This window comes from Hyla sarda, chromosome 11 (genome assembly GCF_029499605.1).
Source record: "Hyla sarda isolate aHylSar1 chromosome 11, aHylSar1.hap1, whole genome shotgun sequence".
Classification (NCBI taxonomy): Eukaryota; Metazoa; Chordata; class Amphibia; order Anura; family Hylidae; genus Hyla; species Hyla sarda.
The window spans coordinates 58,979,249-58,998,807 of record NC_079199.1 but is presented as its reverse complement, the minus strand read 5'-3'; the positions used below and the strand labels follow the sequence as shown (position 1 = coordinate 58,998,807).

At 42.6% G+C, this 19,559-nt stretch overlaps 1 protein-coding gene across 1 annotated transcript in view; it reads right to left on the bottom strand.

Moving 5' to 3' along the window:
• SPRED1 (sprouty related EVH1 domain containing 1) overlaps positions 1–18,210 on the bottom strand; it is a 90,440-nt gene extending 72,230 nt beyond the window's left edge. The window contains exon 1 of the mRNA XM_056546167.1: positions 17,932–18,210. Coding sequence (XP_056402142.1) covers positions 17,932–17,954 — 23 coding nt within the window. The 5' untranslated portion in view covers positions 17,955–18,210. The remainder of the gene's footprint in view (positions 1–17,931) is intronic.
• Positions 18,211–19,559: the final 1,349 nt, after the last annotated feature.

The following is a 19,559-nucleotide window of genomic DNA, read 5'->3' as shown; positions in this document are numbered from 1 at the left end:
CCCACCCACTGTTGTCCAGGCAGAACGGGGGAACCAACAGAGACTGGTGCCGACGGTCCACTTACCATCGGCTGCAGCGGGCGGCGAACGACGGCAACAGACGACGGCGATGCGGCTCCCTGGATCCTACGCAAGCCGGTGAGTTGCCTAGCAACATCTGGAGGGCTACAGTTTGGAGATCACTGTGCAGTGGTCTCTAAACTGGGGCCCTCTAGATCTTGCAAAACTACAACTCCTAGCATGCCCACACAGCAATTTGCCGTCTGGACATGCTGGGATTTGTAGTTTTGCAAGATCAGAAAAGCCACAGTTTGGAGATCACTGTGCAGTGGTCTCTAAACTGTAGCCCTCCAGATGTTGCAAAACTGCAATTCCCAGCATGCTCAAACAGCTGTCTCGGCATGCTGGCAGTTGTAGTTGTGTATCTCCAGCTGTTGCATAACTACATCTCCCAGCATGCCCTTCGGCAATCAGTACATGCTGGGAGTTGTAGTTTTGCAACAGCTGGAGGCACACTGGTTGGAAAATACCGAGTTAGGTAACAGAACCCAACAAGGTTTTCCAACCAGTGTGCCTCCAGCTGTTGCAAAACTACAACTCCCAGCTTGCATAGTCTGTCAGTACATGCTGGGAGTTGTAGTTTTGAAACAGCTGGAGGTTTGCCCCTCATGTGAATGTACAGGGTACATTAACACGGGCGGGTTTACAGCGAGTTTCCTGCTTCAAGTTTGAGCTGCGGCAAATTTTTCGCTACAGCGCAAACTCAAAGCGGGAAACTCACCATAACCCCCGCCAGTGCGAATGTACCCTAAAAACACTACACTACACAACACTAACATAATAAAGGGCAAAACACTACAAATACACCCCCTTACACTGCCCCCCCCCCCCCCCAATAAAAATGAAAACGTATTGTACGGCAGTGTTTCAAAAACAGAGCCTCCAGCTGTTGCAAAACAACAACTCCCAGCATTTCCAGACAGCCACTGACTGTCCAGGCATGCTGGGAGTTTAGCGACAGGTGGAGGCACCCTGTTTGGGAATCACTGGCATAGAATAGCCCTATGTCCACCCCTATGCAATCCCTAATTTAGTCCTCAACTGCGCATGGCGCTCTCTCACTTAGGAGCCCTGTCGTATTTCAAGGAAACAGTTTAGGGCCACATATGGGGTATTTCCGTACTCGGGAGAAATTGCACTACAAATTTTGGGGGGGCTTTTTCTCCTTTTACCCCTTATGAAAAGGAAAAGTTGGGGGCTACAACAATACAAAAATAAAAATTACACTAACATGCTGGTGTTGCCCCATACTTTTTATTTTCACAAGCGGCAAAAGGAGAAAAAAAGACCCACAAAATTTGTAACGCAATTTCTCCTGATTACGGAAATACCCCATATGTGGGGCATAAAATGCTCTGCGGACGCACAACAAGGCCCAGAAGTGAGAGCGCACTATGTACATGAGGTAGAAATTGGTGATTTGCACAGGGGTGGCTGATTTTACAGCAGTTCTGACAAATGCAAAAAGATAAATACCCACACGTGACCCCATTTCTTCTGAGTAAGAACATACCCCATATGTGGATTTAAAGTGCTCTGCGGGCGAACTACAATGCTCAGAAGAGAAGGAGCGCCATTGGGCTTTTGAAGAGAAAATTTGTCTGGAATTGAAGGCCACGTGTGTTTACAAAGCCCCCATAGTGCCAGAACAACGGACCCCCCTCACATGTGACCCCATTTTGGAAAGTATACCCCTCAAGGAATGTAATAAGGGGTACAGTGAGCATTTACGCCCCACAGGTGTCTGACAGATTTTTGGAACAGTGGTCCGTGAAAGTGAAAAATTTAATTTTAATTTAGCCCACTAGTCTGAATTCCTCTCAAAGGGAGGGGGCGTGGCCTCACTGTGCAGGTCTCCGCCCCCTCCCTCAGTATGCTGTGTGCTCACATCTCCCCTAGCATTAGCAAAACTACAACTCCCAGCTTGTCCTCACTGACAGTAGCGGGACACAAGCTGACAGTGGGAGGATCTTTCCTCCAGCTGTGAGCCCTGCACTCGCTGCTGTCAATCAAGGGAGTGTGTCCATGACGTAGGTGATGACGCATGGACACAGCAGGACTAGTATGTGTCCAAGCAGGCAGGGGGGACAGTTGTTTGACTGTCTTTTTTAGTATGAAATACTGAAAATCTTCTAATGAAAGCAATTGCAAAACCTATTGGTTTTGCATGCTTTACAACATATCAAAAGTTTTTGTATCTAACAGTGCCCATTTAAGGTGAAAATGGGCTTGGTCCTTAAGGGGTTAAGGTTATATTCCTGCTCAGTTTTTATTTACCTTATTTTGCTCATTATTTTACCAAAAGCAGAAGTGGAATGGACACAAAGGAAAACTGCAATGTGAAGATTTGCACCTTTTTTTGTGTTTTGGACCTTCTCCATGTTTTGGTAAAAAAACTGACCGAAATTAAACTCAGAAAGACTCAAACAAAACCCAACACTTCTGTGGGGACATGCTATGCTAGTCTTCCATATCACATAGCTTCAAACAGCTGCCTCACCTCTCCTCATTACGGGGTCACTTGTGATTAGAGGCAGCCATTTTTACAACAGGGTGGAAACAATTATGTTCCAGTTAGGAGTCAGTCAAACAAATTTTAAAGCCACTTTGTATATTTATAGGTTCGGCTTCGGACAGCCCCTCTCCTCAGTTCCTGGAATTCTTCATGCTCCATTTCCCATGTGTTAAGACATTTTTTTTTTCTTTTTTACTTGGGACACAAGAAGATTAAGTTACTAGTTACAGGGATCTGATACTGGCGACAGAACCAGCGCCTCCAGCCAGCATCTCTGTCATGGTTAGTAGTTCATTGCTCTTAAAACCTGAACAACTCTTCCTCATAAAAGGTGTAATAGTGGCCGACATTTATCATTGTTTTTAGACTGTTTTTTGAGTCTAGAAAAGGTGCAAAAAAAAAGAGCAAGCAGGGTTTATTTGCGCCTTTTGGTTTACACATTTCTGCTGATTTTGAGTTGCAATCCACTGATTTTGGCAATATACACTTTCATATGATATGGAAGAGTTTTATGAACTCCAGGGTTTTGTGAAAAGGCGCAAAACCACTGAAAAGTCACAAACTACACCAGCCCAGACTTAGCTTAGCTTTTTGGTGTAAGTGAAGAATAAAATTTCTGAAAATGTGACCAGCACAAAATATATCAAATGCTCTGTGGCCATTTAATAAATCTGGTGCTCCTACACATAGCCAGCACACCAAAAAAAAAGGTGTAAAAAAATGCTTCACTTACACCTACAATGATAAATGCCCCCCCTGTGTGTTTTTGTGGCTGAACTGCATTAAACAAAAGTCAAACAAAAGTATTTAATGTTTGGCCCAACAAACCACAGAGCATGTGCTTTGCCAATTGGCATAAACTGCCCAGGCATATGACTGCCACAGCTTCCAACTTTTGTGAGACCAAAAGTTACAGGCTTAAAAAGTCTAACCCTCCTCAACAATGGCTGCAGCAAAAATCAGAAGATGACCATCCTCCCGTTCATGGGCCTAGTCATCCAAGGCCAGACAGCCAACTGTTCATATTGTCTAAAGAAGTAAACTTGAGTAGACTTAGGGCTGGGCGGTATGACCAAATGTGTGTATCACTGTATTTTTTAAACTTTTGTGCCTAGCCCCCCCCCCCCCCATATTAATTATCAGCCCACATCCACATCGGCGTACTACTCACATATGTCACCCGCATGCGTTGCCCTCCTCGTCCTGTATGTTGCGGCTGCTGACACTCTATACTGTACGGTATCCCTATGCCCGGGCTGCAAAAGGTAAACAAAACAAACTTTAACGCACCTACGTCGGCCTAACGCACCTACGCTGTGGACGGGAACGTCGGACAGCAGTCAGCCTATCACAGGCTGCAGTGATGTTCCGCCTTGGCCGGTGATGGGCTGAGCCGGCTTCTTACACGACAGTGGGCTCAGCCTATTACCGGCCGAGGCGGAATATTGCTGCGGCCGGTGATCGGTGATAGGCTGATGGCTGTCTGACGTTCTCGTCCCCAGGAAACAAGTGAGGCCGGTACCGGACCAACAGGAGGTGAGTTAAAGTTTTTTTTTGTTTATTTTTTGCAGCCCGGGCATAGGGATACCGCACAGTATAGAGCAGTGGGCTACAACCTGCGGATCTCCAGATGTAGCAAAACTACAACTCCCAGCATGCCCGGACAGCCAACGGCTGTCTGGGCATGCTGGGAGTTGTAGTTTTGCAACATCTGGAGGTCTGCAGGTTGGAGACCACTGGTATAGAGTGTCAGCGCCGGCGGCCGCAACAAACAGGACTAGGAGGGCAAGGGCAGCGCATGCGGGTGATATGTGAGTAGTACCCTGATGGGGACAGCGCTGGGCTGGGCTAATAATTAATTGGGGGGGGCAGAAAAGCGCACTCGCAGGTCACATAGGATTAGTGCCCTGATGTGGGGACAGTGCAGCGCTGGGCTGGTTCATTCATTCCCGAGGGGGAGGGGCCCAACTGGTATTGCGGTATGGGTTAAAATTCATATCGTGCAGCACAAAAATTTCGGTATTCGGTATGAACTGGTATACCGCCCAGCCCTAAGTAGACTCATCCGTAAAAATGGGTTATCCGGTGGAAAGGGGGCTTTAGAACTATGACCAGCTTGAAAAAAAACAAAGAACAAACACATCATTACTTACCACCTTCAGTTCCAGGGTGCGATCCTCCTCTTCAGTTGCAGTGTGACGCCAGGGCCAAGGAAGAAGCGGGTATAATGTGTCATACTGCTGCTCAGCGGAAAGCTGGCCACAACTGTGCCCTGCCTCAGCCAGCGATTCGCTGAGCAGCAGTATGACAAATTGGGCCCAGGTGCTTCTTGGCCCCAGGCATCACTCTGCAGATCAGGAAGATGATTGCACCCGGGGATTGGAGCAGGATACCAGAGGCACCCCGGGAGGACAGTTTTTTTTATATTACTAGCTTGGTATAGTTCTAAAGCGCTATTGCTTTTATTTCTTTTAATCAAGAGATTTGCAATAGATAGTTAGCAACACAATCAACACACTCACATACACAACCTGTTTGAAATGTTCAGACCCTTTTACATTTTGTTATGTTGAGGCCTTGTGCTAAAATGTAAAAATAAATTCCCCTATCATTCTGCACTCGATACCCCATTATGAGATTGTAAAAATAGAATTTTAACAGTTGTATCAAATGTATTACAAAAGAATAATTTTTATTTTGCATGGCCATAAGTATTCAAACCCTATGCTATTACACTTGAAATTTAGCACTAAAGGCATTCAATTTCTCTTGATCATCTTTCAGATGTTTCTACACCTTTATTTGAGTCACCTGTGGTAAATAAGTGATTGTGCATGACATGAAAAAGACATATCCCTGTCTATATATATAAGGTCTCACTGCTGACAATGCATTTCAAAGCAAACAACAAGCCATGAGAAGAAAAACAACTGCCTGTAGAGCTCAGAGAAGGGTACAAACATTTTCTGGTGCCAAATAGTTCCACAATTGGCCTCCCTTATTCTTGAATGGAAGATGTTTGTAACAACCAAAAGGTCATCACTGCAGAAGTCCACCAATCTGCTGTCACCAAACAAAACTTTTAACCCCTTAACGACGCAGGACGTATATTTACGTCCTGCGCCGGCTCCCGCGATATGAAGCGGGATCGCGCCGCGATCCCGCATCATATCGCGTGGGTCCCGGCGCTAATCAACGGCCGGGACCCGCGGCTAATACCACACATCGCCGATCGCGGCGATGTGCGGTATTAACCCTTTAGAAGCGGCGGTCAAAGCTGACCGCCGCTTCTAAAGTGAAAGTGAAAGTGACCCGGCTGCTCAGTCGGGCTGTTCGGGACCGCCGCGGTGAAATCGCGGCGTCCCGAACAGCTGATCGGACACCGGGAGGGCTCTTACCTGCCTCCCCGGTGTCCGATCGACGAATGACTGCTCCGTGCCTGAGATCCAGGCAGGAGCAGTCAAGCGCCGATAATGCTGATCACAGGCGTGTTAATGCACGCCAGTGATCAGCATTAGAGATCAGTGTGTGCAGTGTTATAGGTCCCTATGGGACCTATAACACTGCAAAAAAAAAGTAAAAAAAAAGTGTTAATAAAGGTCATTTAACCCCTTCCCTAATAAAAGTTTGAATCACCCCCCTTTTCCCATAAAAAAAATAAAACAGTGTAAAAAAAATAAAAAATAAACATATGTGGTATCGCCGCGTGCGTAAATGTCCGAACTATAAAAATATATCATTAATTAAGCCGTACGGTCAATGGCGTACGCGCAAAAAAATTCCAAAGTCCAAAAAAGCGTATTTTGGTCACTTTTTATATCATTAAAAAATGAATAAAAAGTGATCAAAAAGTCCGATCAAAACAAAAATCATACCGATAAAAACTTCAGATCACGGCGCAAAAAATGAGTCCTCATACCACCCCATACATGGAAAAATAAAAAAGTTATAGGGGTCAGAAGATGACATTTTTAAACGTATAAATTTTCCTGCATGTAGTTATGATTTTTTCCAGAAGTGCGACAATATCAAACCTATATAAGTAGGGTATCATTTTAACCGTATGGACCTACAGAATAATGATAAGGTGTAATTTTTACCGAAATATGCACTGCGTAGAAACGAAAGCCCCCAAAAGTTACAAAATGGCGTTTTTTTTTCGATTTTGTCGCACAATGATTTTTTTTTCCGTTTCGCCGTGCATTTTTGGGTAAAATGACTAATGTCACTGCAAAGTAGAATTGGCGACGCAAAAAATAAGCCATAATATGGATTTTTAGGTGGAAAATTGAAAGGGTTATGATTTTTAAAAGGTAAGGAGGAAAAAACGAAAGTGCAAAAACGGAAAAACCCTGAGTCCTTAAGGGGTTAATATAATGTTCCTTGTGTAATTAGCAGAAACCTTCCCATTCACTTACTTTTAACATTATCAACATAAATGTGTTTAAAGTGTAATATAAAAAAGGCTACTAGGTATCTCTGTTCCGTTTCCTGCCACAATCAATACAGTGAGTTTGGTCTCCTCCTGGCCTGGCAGGAGTCCAAACTCAGGAAGCGTTTCTGGCTGCACTGAGCTTGATTGACAGCTGCACAGAAAGTGAAAGCTCCACAGATTCTCACAGAAAGTTGCACAGACTGAAGGCTGCAGAAGAGCCTCAGCGATAGCAACACAGACTGAAACATGCACAGAGACTGAGGTCTTCTATTCATCACAGCACTGCAACCATGTGAGGGCAGAAGTGGTCCCCCAGCAGGCTTTAGTGATGTCATGCCTGCTGGTAAATGCCCATTTTTTCCTGCTGGGAAATTGCACTGTGTGAGCAAGAAGAAAGGTAAGATACACAGCTTTTTAAAGCTCCGAAATTTCTTTAAGGGCTGGAGGAGTGTAAGGAGTAGTTAGGGAACATACGCCGAGTTAGTTTAGAACAATTTAATTGGCGACAGGTACTTTTTAGTGAGTTTCAGGTTACAGTACAGGTTAAACCGAACACTGCTGTGGCCAGTGATTGAACAGACAGGTCCTACTATCAGCGTTCATTCATCCAGAGAGGAATAAGAAAATAGAAAAGAAGAGGAATAGGGCTAGGTAAGGATGCCTGTCTACTGACCGTCCAAGTCCCACCTGTAGAGAAGAATGGCGTCCAGGTGTACAATCCTTGTGGTATTATAGCAAGGAAGACCAGAGGCTGAAATCGCTGCCAAAAGTGCTTCAACTAATGAATACTTTCAATGCAATATTAGTTTTTCTTTTTCAAAAATGTATCAAAGATTTCTAACATTCTGTTTTCACTTTGCTATTATGGAGGTATTGAGTGCAGAATCATGGGGAAACTTTATTCTTATTATTTATTTTTTATTTTTTTATTTAGCACAAGGCAGCAACATAACAAAATGTCAAAAAAGTTAAAGGGGTACACCCGTGGATAACTTTTTTTTATTTTTAATCAACTGGTGCCAGAAAGTTAAACAGATTTGTAAAAAAATCTTAATCCTTCCAGTACTTATTAGCTGCTGAATACTACAGAGGAAATGGATTTCTTTTTGGAACACGGAGCTCTCTGCTGACATCATGAGCACAGTGCTCTCTGCTGACATCTCTGTCCATTTTAAGAACTGTCCAGAGTAAGAAAAAATCCCCATAGCAAACATATGCTGCTCTGGACAGTTCCTAAAATGGACAGAGATGTCAGCAGAGAGCAATGTGGTCATGATATCAGCAGAGAGCTCTGTGTTCCAAAAAGAAAACCATTTCCTCTGTAGTATTCACTATGTAACTATACAGACCCTAAAAAGTACTGGAAATATTAAGATTTTTTTTATAGAAGTAATTTACAAACATACAAACATACAGCTCTACAGAAGCATTTGGCAAACTGTGAAATTATAACTCCCGGTATCCATAGACCACTGCCTACAGAACTGTAAATAAAAAACATTGACAGAAAAATGCAATCCAACACCCTAAAGCAGTGGTCTTCAACCTGTGGACCTCCAGATGATGCAAAACTACAACTCCCAGCATGCCCGGACAGCCGATGGCTGTCCGGGCATGCTGGGAGTTGTAGTTTTGCAACATCTGGAGGTCCACAGGTTGAAGACCACTGCCCTAAAGGTTCTGCTGTAAATGTATTAGCAGGCAAAAATGGCATAGTGTGTATAAATAAAAAAATAAAAAATAAATCCCCATTTTGCCCTACCATAATAGTGACTAATGATAGCGTTTGTGGTCATGTAGAAATCCAGCAAGTTTAAATCTCTACCGACAGCTGTGTTGTGGTAACTTGTGGGTTGCATTCATGATCACTATTTGCGATGTAGCTGCACAACATTGTCACTGCCTAGCCCAGTAAGGACATTGCAGCAATCACCGCTTCACATTTTCTTCATCTGCCCCAGATTTAGGCTAAGGCTCCTTGGTAATGGCTGCAATCTGCACAATTTACTGTTTCCGCCTGGGTCAGATTTTTTGCAGCAGTCACAAGCCCCCCAACCACCCTCCCCCCCCCATAGGAAAACACTAAAGTCTAAACGCAAACCCTGCTATTTCAGTGATTTTATACCGATGAAGTGTATTGGGGGGCCCTAGGCATTTAGTCAAGACGTATACATAATTTCTACTGTTTTGGTAGAAGTCTACCCAATAGTAACACAGTTTGCATGCCAAAAAAAAGAGACATATGGCCATCCAGTTCAGCTTATTCTCCTGCCATGTTGATCCAGAATAAGCAAACAAAATCCGTAGGAGGAAAAAGCTAATCCTTCTCATCCTAGGGGAAAAACATCCTTTCTGACTCCACATCTGGAAATCAGAATCAATCCCTAGATCGATCATCCTTCTTCACAATCTAGTGACCATAAGGCTGCATCAAACCAATGGCACTGACAGAAAAGCTGAAAAGAATGAAAAGATTTGCACATTTATCTTAATTTTTAACCCACAACTGGTTTCAGATAAAAATATTCTGACCAAAATACTGTGTGTGAACCAAGGCTACTCCAAGCCCCTTTTGAACTCTAGCAAGTTTGCAGTAGCCAGAAAGTTTCAGAGTCTAAATGCTCTTACAGTAAAGAATCTTTTCCTAAAAAGGTACATTAGATGTAAACTTCAGAAGCATTTTGCGGAGTATTTATTAAATACGAGGTTCAGACTTATTTATACATGGCTTACACCTTAATGGGGTACTCCGGTGGAATTTTTTATTTTTTTTTTTAAATCAAATGGTGCCAGAAAGTAAAAAATATTTGTAAATGACTTCTATTAAAAAATCTTTACCCTTCCAGTACTTTTTAGCAGCTGTATGCTACAGAGGAAATTCTTTTTTGTCTTGTCTACAATGCTCTCTGCTGACACCTGATGCCCATATCAGGAACTGTGGACAAGACAAAAAAGAAATTCAAAAAGAAAAAGAATTTCCTCTGTAGCATACCGCTGCTAAAAAGTACTGGAAGGGTAAAGATTTTTTTAATAGAAGTAATTTACAAATCTGTTTAACTGTCTGGCACCAGTTGATTAAAAAAAAAAAAAAAAAAGTATTCCACCAGAGTACCCCTTTAAGCCTTATTCATCCATGTAAACTGCAATAAAGGGGAAAATTCATCAAAACATGTGCAGAAAATTCGACCAGTTGCCCATAGCAACCAGATTGCTTCTTACATTTTTTGAAAAGGCCTCTGAAAAATAAAAGAAGTGATCTGATTGGTTGCTATGGGCAACTGGTCAACTTTTCATCAGCACAGGTTTTGATAAATCTGTCCTATAGAGTCAATATTACAATTTACACGGATGAATGAGTCCTAAAAGGTGCGCTTTGCAGTTACCGTATTTTTCGCCGTATAAGACGCACTTTTTCTTCCCCAAAACTGGGGGGGGGGGAAAGTTGGTGCGTCTTATAAGGCGAATACACACCTATCGCGGCTGTCCCTGCGGCCATCAACAGCCGGGACCCACGGCCAATACAAGACATCACCGATCGCGGTGATGCCCTGTATTAACCCTTCAGACGTGGCGATCAAAGCTGACCGCCGCGTCTGAAGCGAAAAATAACACTAACCCGGCTGTTCAGTCGGGCTGTTCGGGACCGCCACGGTGAAATCGTGGCGTCCCGAACAGCTTACAGGACACCGGGAGGGACCTTACCTGCCTCCTCGGTGTCTGCTCCGTGCCAGGATCCCCTGCATGGCCGGCACTCTCCTCCGTCGTTATCACATCGTCGCGCACACCATCCCGTCATTCAATAGGAGCGGCGTGCATAGCGACGTCATGGCGGCGACGGAGAGCGAGGATACCGGGAGGCAGAGACATTCCGGAGCGACGGGGACACCCCGGGGACGCGGCGACAGCGATGGAGGGCGACCTCCAAGGCAGCGGTGACGGGTCTGGAGCGGCGGGTACACGTGAGTACTACCTCCTATACCAGCCGTTGGCTGTCCGGGCATGCTGGGAGTTGTCGTTTTGCAACATCTGAAGGTCCGCAGTTTGAAGATCACTGTCCTATACTTTACATTGTATTTGGTTCAGAATCTTTATTTTCTAGATTTTTATCCTATAAAATAAGGTGTGTCTTATATGCCGGAGCGTCTTATATGACGAAAAATACGGTATATATTTCTGCTGTGAAACTAGCCTGCAAAACTGTACAGTCAAATTTTGGTGAGGATTTTAGTCCAGACTCTTTTTCTGGAGTTTTTTCAGGTGGGGAAAAAATTACAGAAAAATATGCATGTATACATTCATGTGGGTGTAGCTGCCCCACCAATTCTTAAATAGAAATCCTTGAACCACATGTTGAAAAAATCAGGATTTGTAATGAGAAAACCACAGGTATAAATGCTTGTATATACAAGGGGGCAAAAGTATTTAGTCAGCCCCCAATTGTGCAAGTTCTTCCACTTAAAAAGATGAGAGGCCTGTAATTCTCATCATAGGTAAAGTACACATCAACTATGTGAGACATAATGAGAAAATAAAAATTGCATTGTCTGATTTTTAAAATAATTTATTTGCAAATTATAGTGGAAAATAAGTATTTGGTCAATAACAAAAGTTCATCTCAATACTTTGTTATATACTTTATTGGCAATGACAGAGGTCAAACATTTTCTTTAAAGGGGTACTCTCGTGGAAAACTTTTATTTTTTTTTTTTAAATCAACTGGTGCCAGAAAGTTAAAACAGATTTGTAAATTACTTCTATTAAACAAATCTTAATCTTTACAGTACTTTTTAGGGTCTGTATACTACAGAGGAAATGGTTTTCTTTTTGGAACACAGAGCTCTCTGCTGACATCTCTGTCCATTTTAGGAACTGTAAAGAGCAGCATGCGTTTGCTATGAGAATTTTCTCCTACTCTGGACAGTTCTTAAAATGGACAGAGATGTCAGCAGAGAGCACTGTAGTCATGATGTCAGCAGTGAGCTCTGTATTCCAAAAAGAAAACCATTTCCTCTGTAGTATTCAGCAGATAATAAGTACTGGAAGGATTAAGATTTTTTAATGGAAGTCATTTACAAATCAGTTTAACTTTTTGGCACTAGTTGATTTAAAAAAAAAAATTCCATGGGAGTACCCCTTTAACCCTTTACCGACCCATGACATACATGCAGATCATGGGTCGGCTCCCATTCTATAACGCTGGGCCACGGTGTAGCCCCCGCATCATAGCGGGTCGGGACCGGCACCTAGCAACGGGCGGGACTCGTGGCTAATAGTGCGTGGTACTGATCGCGGTGCCGTGCGCTATTAAGCCTTTAGACGCGGCGTTCAAAGTTGAACGCTGCTTCTAAAGTGAAAGTAAACTAATGCCGGTTAGCTCAGGGAGCTGTTCAGGATCGCCGCAATGAAATCGCGGCATCCCAAACAGCTTATAGGACAGCCGGAGGGCCCCTACCTGCCTCCATGCTGTCCGATCGCCGAATGACTGTTCAGTGCCTGAGATCCAGGCATGAGCAGTCAAGCGGCAGAATCATTGATCAATGGTTTCCTATAAGAAACCATTGAACAATGTAAAAGATCAGTGTGTGCAGTGTTATAGCCCCTTATGATACCTATAACATTGCAAAAAAAAAAAAAAGAAAATGAAAAAAAAAAAGTGAATAAAGATCATTTAACACCTTCAGAAACAAAAGTTTGAATCACCCCCCTTTTCCCCATTTAAAAAAAACCCAAAACTGTAAATAAAAAAAACATATGTGGTACCGCCGCGTGCGGAAATGTACAAATTATAAAAGTCCAAAATGGCATATTTTTGGTCACTTTTTATATCATGAAAAAATGAATAAAAAGCAATCAAAAAGTCTTATTACAAAAATGGTACCGCTAACAATGTGATTTTATGTATTTTTTTTCTCATTCTGTCTCTCATAGTTGAGGTATACCTATGATGGAAATTACAGGCCTCTCATCTTTTTAAGTGGTAGAACTTGCACAATTGGTGGCTGACAATACTTTTTGCCCCACTGTATTCTCTTGAGAAAACTCCAAAAAATGTATCAGGCTACATTTCCACACAGGCTTGTCTGGCGTTTTTTGGAAAACTGCCACTGCAGTTTGTAAACCAAAGACATAAGTGGATCCATGAGGAAGGAGAAGCATAAGGTCGGAATTTCGCTTTGAGCTTCCGCTTGCACAGAGCACACTGCAGAGTTTTTGTGGTGGACTTTCCACCTGAAAAATCTGCTCGAAAAATTCCGTCAGAACATCGAACTTTGAATAAAACACCAGACTTTAGCCCCAAAACTGTGTGGAAACGTAGTCTCATCGAGACAAAATGAACATTAAAAGGGTACTCTGGTGGAAAAAAAATTGTTTTCAATTGTTTAAAAATCTTAAAAGGGGTAATCCACTGCCCAGCATTAGGAACAACTAGTTCCGAATGCTGTGTGTGCATTGCAGCGGTCGGCCATGCCCCCTTGTGACATCAGGCCATGCCCCCTCAATGCAAGTCTATGGGAGAAGGCGTGGCGGCCCTCCCATAGACTTGCATTGAGGGTCGTGGCCGACCCCCGCAACGTGCACACAGCATTGGGAACTAAATGCTCCGAACGCTGGCCAGTGGAGTACCCCTTTAATCCTTTCAGTACTAATTAGCTGCTGTATGCTACAGAGGAAGTTGCGTAGTTCTTTCCAGTCTGACCACAGTGCTCTTTGCTGCCACATCTGGCTGTGTCAGTAACTGTCCAGAACAGGAGAGTTTTGAACAGAGGTGTCAGCAGAGAGCACTGTGGTCAGACTGGAAAAAACGACACAACTTCCTGTGGCGCATACAGCAGCTAATAAGTACTGGTAAGATTTTTAAATAGAAGTAATTCACAACTTTCTGGCACCAGTTGATTTGAAAATATTTGTTCATCAGAGAACCCCTTTAAAAATCTGCATTCGATTGGGCTATTGAGAAAATTAGAACGTGGTTTAGAATTATTGCATTTACTTGCTCATGTACTACAAATTGTTTTGGGTCTAGAAAATTACGGACTAAAAAATAAAATAAAAAAAATAGGCGTTTACTAGAATAAATTCCGGACTATGCATTCCCTTGAAGAACCTGGGAAGAGAGGGGCCCCACTCTCAAAACGCAAAGTCCATGATATACATTTCTAATAAAACATCCATTTTTGTTGTTTTTTGTTTTTTTTTATCTTGTCCGGTATCGGTTTATACCCTGCAGTGCTGCCAGTTACCGCTGTCCTCCATTTTCTCCTTAGTCTTCGGGGATTATCCTTATGAGTTGAGAAATGTGTATCAATCTATTGACTTGTACAAGTAGATTACAGCCATCAAATGGCACCAGATATCACATTATATATTGCAAAGTACAGAATATGTCTACAAACATGACCATATACACTTATGAATTTGCAAATCGCATTACAGAAATGTTTTGGCTCTAAATCTGGAACCCAAACATGCAAGCATGCCGAGGCCTTGGGGTCGTTAACATGCAGTCCGATAAATTTTATGGTATAAAGTGCGAGTAACTGTACATAAATAACCCCGTAAAGGAGTTTTCAGCTGAGGATATTTGTGTGCGGAAACCATACAAGTTTTATTGGTGCATGACAGTGTTCTATGGTTCTCAAATTCCCATCAATGTGATACTGGACTGACACGTCTACTAACAAAGAAGAAAACAAACCTTCTGAAAGCATTTTATGAAAATTGTGCACAATCAGGAAAATGTCAGAATGGTGGCCGAGCCTCTGACCAGAGTGCACAGCCTGTGTTTACACGCGTCTGTCCTCTACAGGAAAATGGAGAACAACCCATGTGTTTGTCACTGCTTCCTCCGCCTCCTTCAAATGCAAGTGAATATAAATACAGCACAGGATCACCAAGGAGCCCAACACCCAGGGAAGTGCACAAGGCAACCCCCCTGCAGGTGGCTCACTATGGCGCAACCTATGTGACACTGTTAGTGCAGTGTGAATGGACACAGGTATTTTATGAATGGAGGAGGAGGAGGGGGACATCACGTGACGCCGGAGCCTCCCATCTCTGATATTTCCCACATAGCTGTGTCAACAAGAAAGGGAGGGGAGTGTGGAGGGAGAGGCCAGAAAGGAGAAGACAAGGAGGGGGGGGGGTGAGACAAGAGGAAGGAGGAGGAGGTAGGGAAGAAAAGTCAAAAGAAAGGAGCAAAGAAAGGAGCAAAGGAGAGGGAAGGAGTGATTGATAAAAAAATAAAAGATAAATATATGAATAAAGCTATTTTCCTCCAATCCTCACAGTGACTTACCCCTGGAAAGTCACCAATGACTACAGTATAGAAAGTGTACATGTTGTGTCATAGAAAAGCAGTCCAGTAAAGCAGTCCTTCCCACGTCTATTCACAGCTCACACTTCCCCCTCGAATGCACCCCCCCACCTCCTTTGCACGCTTCACTTTTTTTAATCACTTTTAAATAGACCTGTTTTTATTTTTTTTTTACATAGGATTGTCAGTCACTGCGCCCCCTCACCCTGGCACCGCATGCAAAGGTAACACTGCCACCCAGCATTTTATGAATGGGATCCTGCTATGCAAATGAGGGCAATTCACAAAACAGTAGCACAACATGGCGGATGAAAGAACTGAATACACAGCACAGGCACCAAACTGAGAGGGGACGGCACACAGAGGGCCTGGTAGTCACCACAGGGTGTAAATACACTCACACCACATACAAGGAGGGCTGCCATAGAACAGGGCATAACGAAACTGAGGGAAAAGGTAAGTCACGACTGAGGTTCTGCACTAGAAATCCATCTTCACAATACCATGCAGAATCCAACATAACAACCAAAGCAGCCCAAGTAGAACATACACCCAGAGAGCTATATACTAATATGGCAAGCTGTACTTACACGTACGTGCTCAGTGCAACACACCTGACGTGATATTACACATTACTCATACCATTATATAATAGGACACGTCTGCTCACAACTATCACATGTACACAGAGGTGCCTCTGCATCACAGGTACTAGAAAATAACTGTGCACTTCATTGGCAACAGAATAATCACCGAAACAGACACGAAGCAGATGGGCCCTTGGCATTAGCGAGGACCAATCACTACTCTGCATGTTACTGGCTGAGAAAGCAATGGAATAGGACTGGATGAGTCACCCAGCAACACGCCACCGCGAACATGTATGAAGCCACCAGACATGGAAGATTTCAACATACAATAATACATTGTTTAAATTACTTAAAGTGTCTACAAATATATATATATATATATATATATATATATATATATATATATATATGTTTTTGTTTTTTTATGACACATACACAGATACATAACACTTATGTAATAAACATATAATCATACACAAAGATACAACTGAATCACACATATAAACTTATGAATGTTGTACATAGAATGTTGTGTATAACAAAAACATTTATATAATACGTACACACATTCTATGCTGGGAATATCAATGCAAAGAGAAAGTGTCAAAGTTGCTAATTTTTCCACAATACATTTCTGGGTAAAACTGATGGGGAAAAAAAATGCTAAATCTCTGTACACAAATTTGTTACAATTTATCATCAAAACCTACATAAAAACCATAGATAAATTCCCCCCTAAAACGTAATCTACGCAGGCCATGTACTTGTAATTGCAGAGCCTTTTAACTCAGGGTCATCATTTTGATATAGATATGAGACATTTTTTAACAAATATACCTGGCGTGATGTGGGAGTCTTATCCTATAATAATCTGATGCAATACAATTGATGAAAAAAAAATTACTTCCTAGCTGTACAGGATGTTAAGACTCAAAGATTAGAAGAAAATTGGAAATAAATATATATTAAACCATACAATATTTAGTTTTATTTTTTATTTTTTTACTAGGTATTTTATATTTATAGGACAAAAATGCAACAAAAGTTTCAACTCCTAAACCAGTGTACCTAACTGTTGCAAAACTACAACTCCCAGCCTTTGGCTGTCTGGCCATGCTGGAAGTTGTAGTTTTGCAACAGCTGGACGCACCCTGGTTGGGAAACACTGCTCTAAACAATGAATTATGCCACATCCAAAATCAATGTCACAGTCAAAAACCTCAGCAGTCACAACATATAAGACAAAAATCCACCTTTGTGCATCTATATATTTTATTTTAAATGGGACTATTTTTTAAACAAAAATAGCCAAATGTCCCGCCTATGGCCTATAGGGAAACTGTAAGTTTTTATTTTATTTGCATATATGCCATATATAAAAGGATTAAGTTCAAAATTAAAAAAAATGGCGTGACCAAAAATCCACGTGACCAAGGAGAAAATAACACTTGATCCCAAATGGCAAAATTCCTTCATTCTCTTTAAAAATTATAATCGTGCATTTTTCATTTACGGTAAAGTAAACGTGGAACCAAAGCGAAGACATTTTATTATGTTTAGTCTATTTATATTTTGTTCTGATTTTTAATTAAGCTTATTATATGCATTTATGTATTTTATGTTTTTAGCGTACATAAAAACGTATGGCTATCGAAATACTGGTTGGCAAATCGTTGCATCCAAACACACCTATAGTCATGTGATGTCACGACAGGTGGGAAACTGTCCCAAAGCCAGTTATGACCATATAATTCTCTGTATTACCTACTGTTCACATATAAGCTTTATAAGGAATATGTGTGATGGATTCATGACTTGGCAAACCTATATGTTGGAGAATTAAAGGGATTTATGTATAATGCTCCACACATAGCAACAAGCATAGATATGACCAGTATAGTATGTAGAAAAACATGATGAAAATACAGGCTCATAAAAAAATGATAAATACACACAGAAAGGCAGGGAGGACGTGCCCCTCCGGCACATAGCACTACACAGGTGGCACTACACTCACTCTGGTTCCTGCTCGCTGCTCATTGTCCTCCTCTCACCGGGCACCGATTACAAGCTGCCTGGGCACGGCCGGAGCGCGGGGAGTCTCCCGGGAGAGCCGCATGGTGACCTACGTAAGATTCCAGATCCAGATGGAAGAATTATCCGAGGAAACAGCCCTGCTAAACCCGAGCACACAGTGGGGAAGCGATCCGGAGCCGCCGGGCCAATCCTGCAGCAGGCATCCGTGTGAGTGCACATCCAGAGCGCCCCCTACGCCTCCTCCTGCTCCGATGTGAGGTGCAAACTTGCTTCCCATGCAAATCTGCGTCCGCTCCTCCCCTCAGCTCTCCCAAGCCAAAACTGGGGGAGGGCAGAGCAGGGGGAGAGGACGTACACCCCTCCCTCATCTCTACCTACCTTCTCTGAACACAGGTTTGCACGAGCTGCAAGAGGGAGGACATACTGCACGGGCTGGGGATGATTTCTATATATGAAGGGGGAGAACATACTGCACGGGCTGGGGATGATTTCTATATATGAAGGGGGAGAACATACTGCACGGGCTGGGGATGATTTCTATATATGAAGGGGGAGAACATACTGCACGGGCTGGGGATGATTTCTATATATGAAGGGGGAGAACATACTGCACGGACTGGGGATGATTTCTATATATGAAGGGGGAGAACATACTGCACGGGCTGGGGATGATTTCTATATATGAAGGGGGATGACATACTGCACGGACTGGGGATGATTTCTATATATGAAGGGGAGAACATACTGCATGGACTGGGGATGATTTCTATATGTGAAGGGGGAGAACATACTGCACGGGCTGGGAATGATTTCTATATATGAAGGGGGAGAACATACTGCACGGGCTGGGGAAGATTTCTATATATGAAGGGGGAGAACATACTGCACGGGCTGGGGATGATTTCTATATATGAAGGGGCAGAACATACTGCACGGGCTGGGGATGATTTCTATATATGAAGGGGGAGAACATACTGCACGGACTGGGGATGATTTCTATATATGAAGGGGGAGAACATACTGCACGGGCTGGGGATGATTTCTATATATGAAGGGGGAGCAGTGGCGTCTCCAGCATTCATATTTAGGAGGGGGGGGCAATTTTAAAACGTGTGTGTGTGTGTATATATATATATATATATATATATATCAAATAAATATATATATATATATATATATACACACACACACACACTGTGCAGAATTTTTTTTATTTAAAATCTTCATACATTCTTGTTGCACAATTTTTTTTGCCGTTTTTGCCGTAGATTTTTGGATAAAATGACTGATGTCATCACAAAGTAGAATTTGTGGCACAAAAAATAAGCCATCATATGGATTTTTAGGTGCAAAATTGAAAGGGTTATGATTTTTAAAAGGTAAGAAGGAAAAAACAAAAGTGCAAAAACGGAAAAACACTATGTCCTTAAGGCGTTAAAACTTTTGGACACTACCATCAACTTTGATAGTGGCATCTAAAGTGTTAATGTCAAACATCAGCCTGATTGGTGATGTCTGGCATTAGCCAAGGGTTCTATCTTATGATTTATACAACACAGTGGTAGCAGGCACTGCGCGTACACATACGCCTTGTGTCCTTAGGGCTCA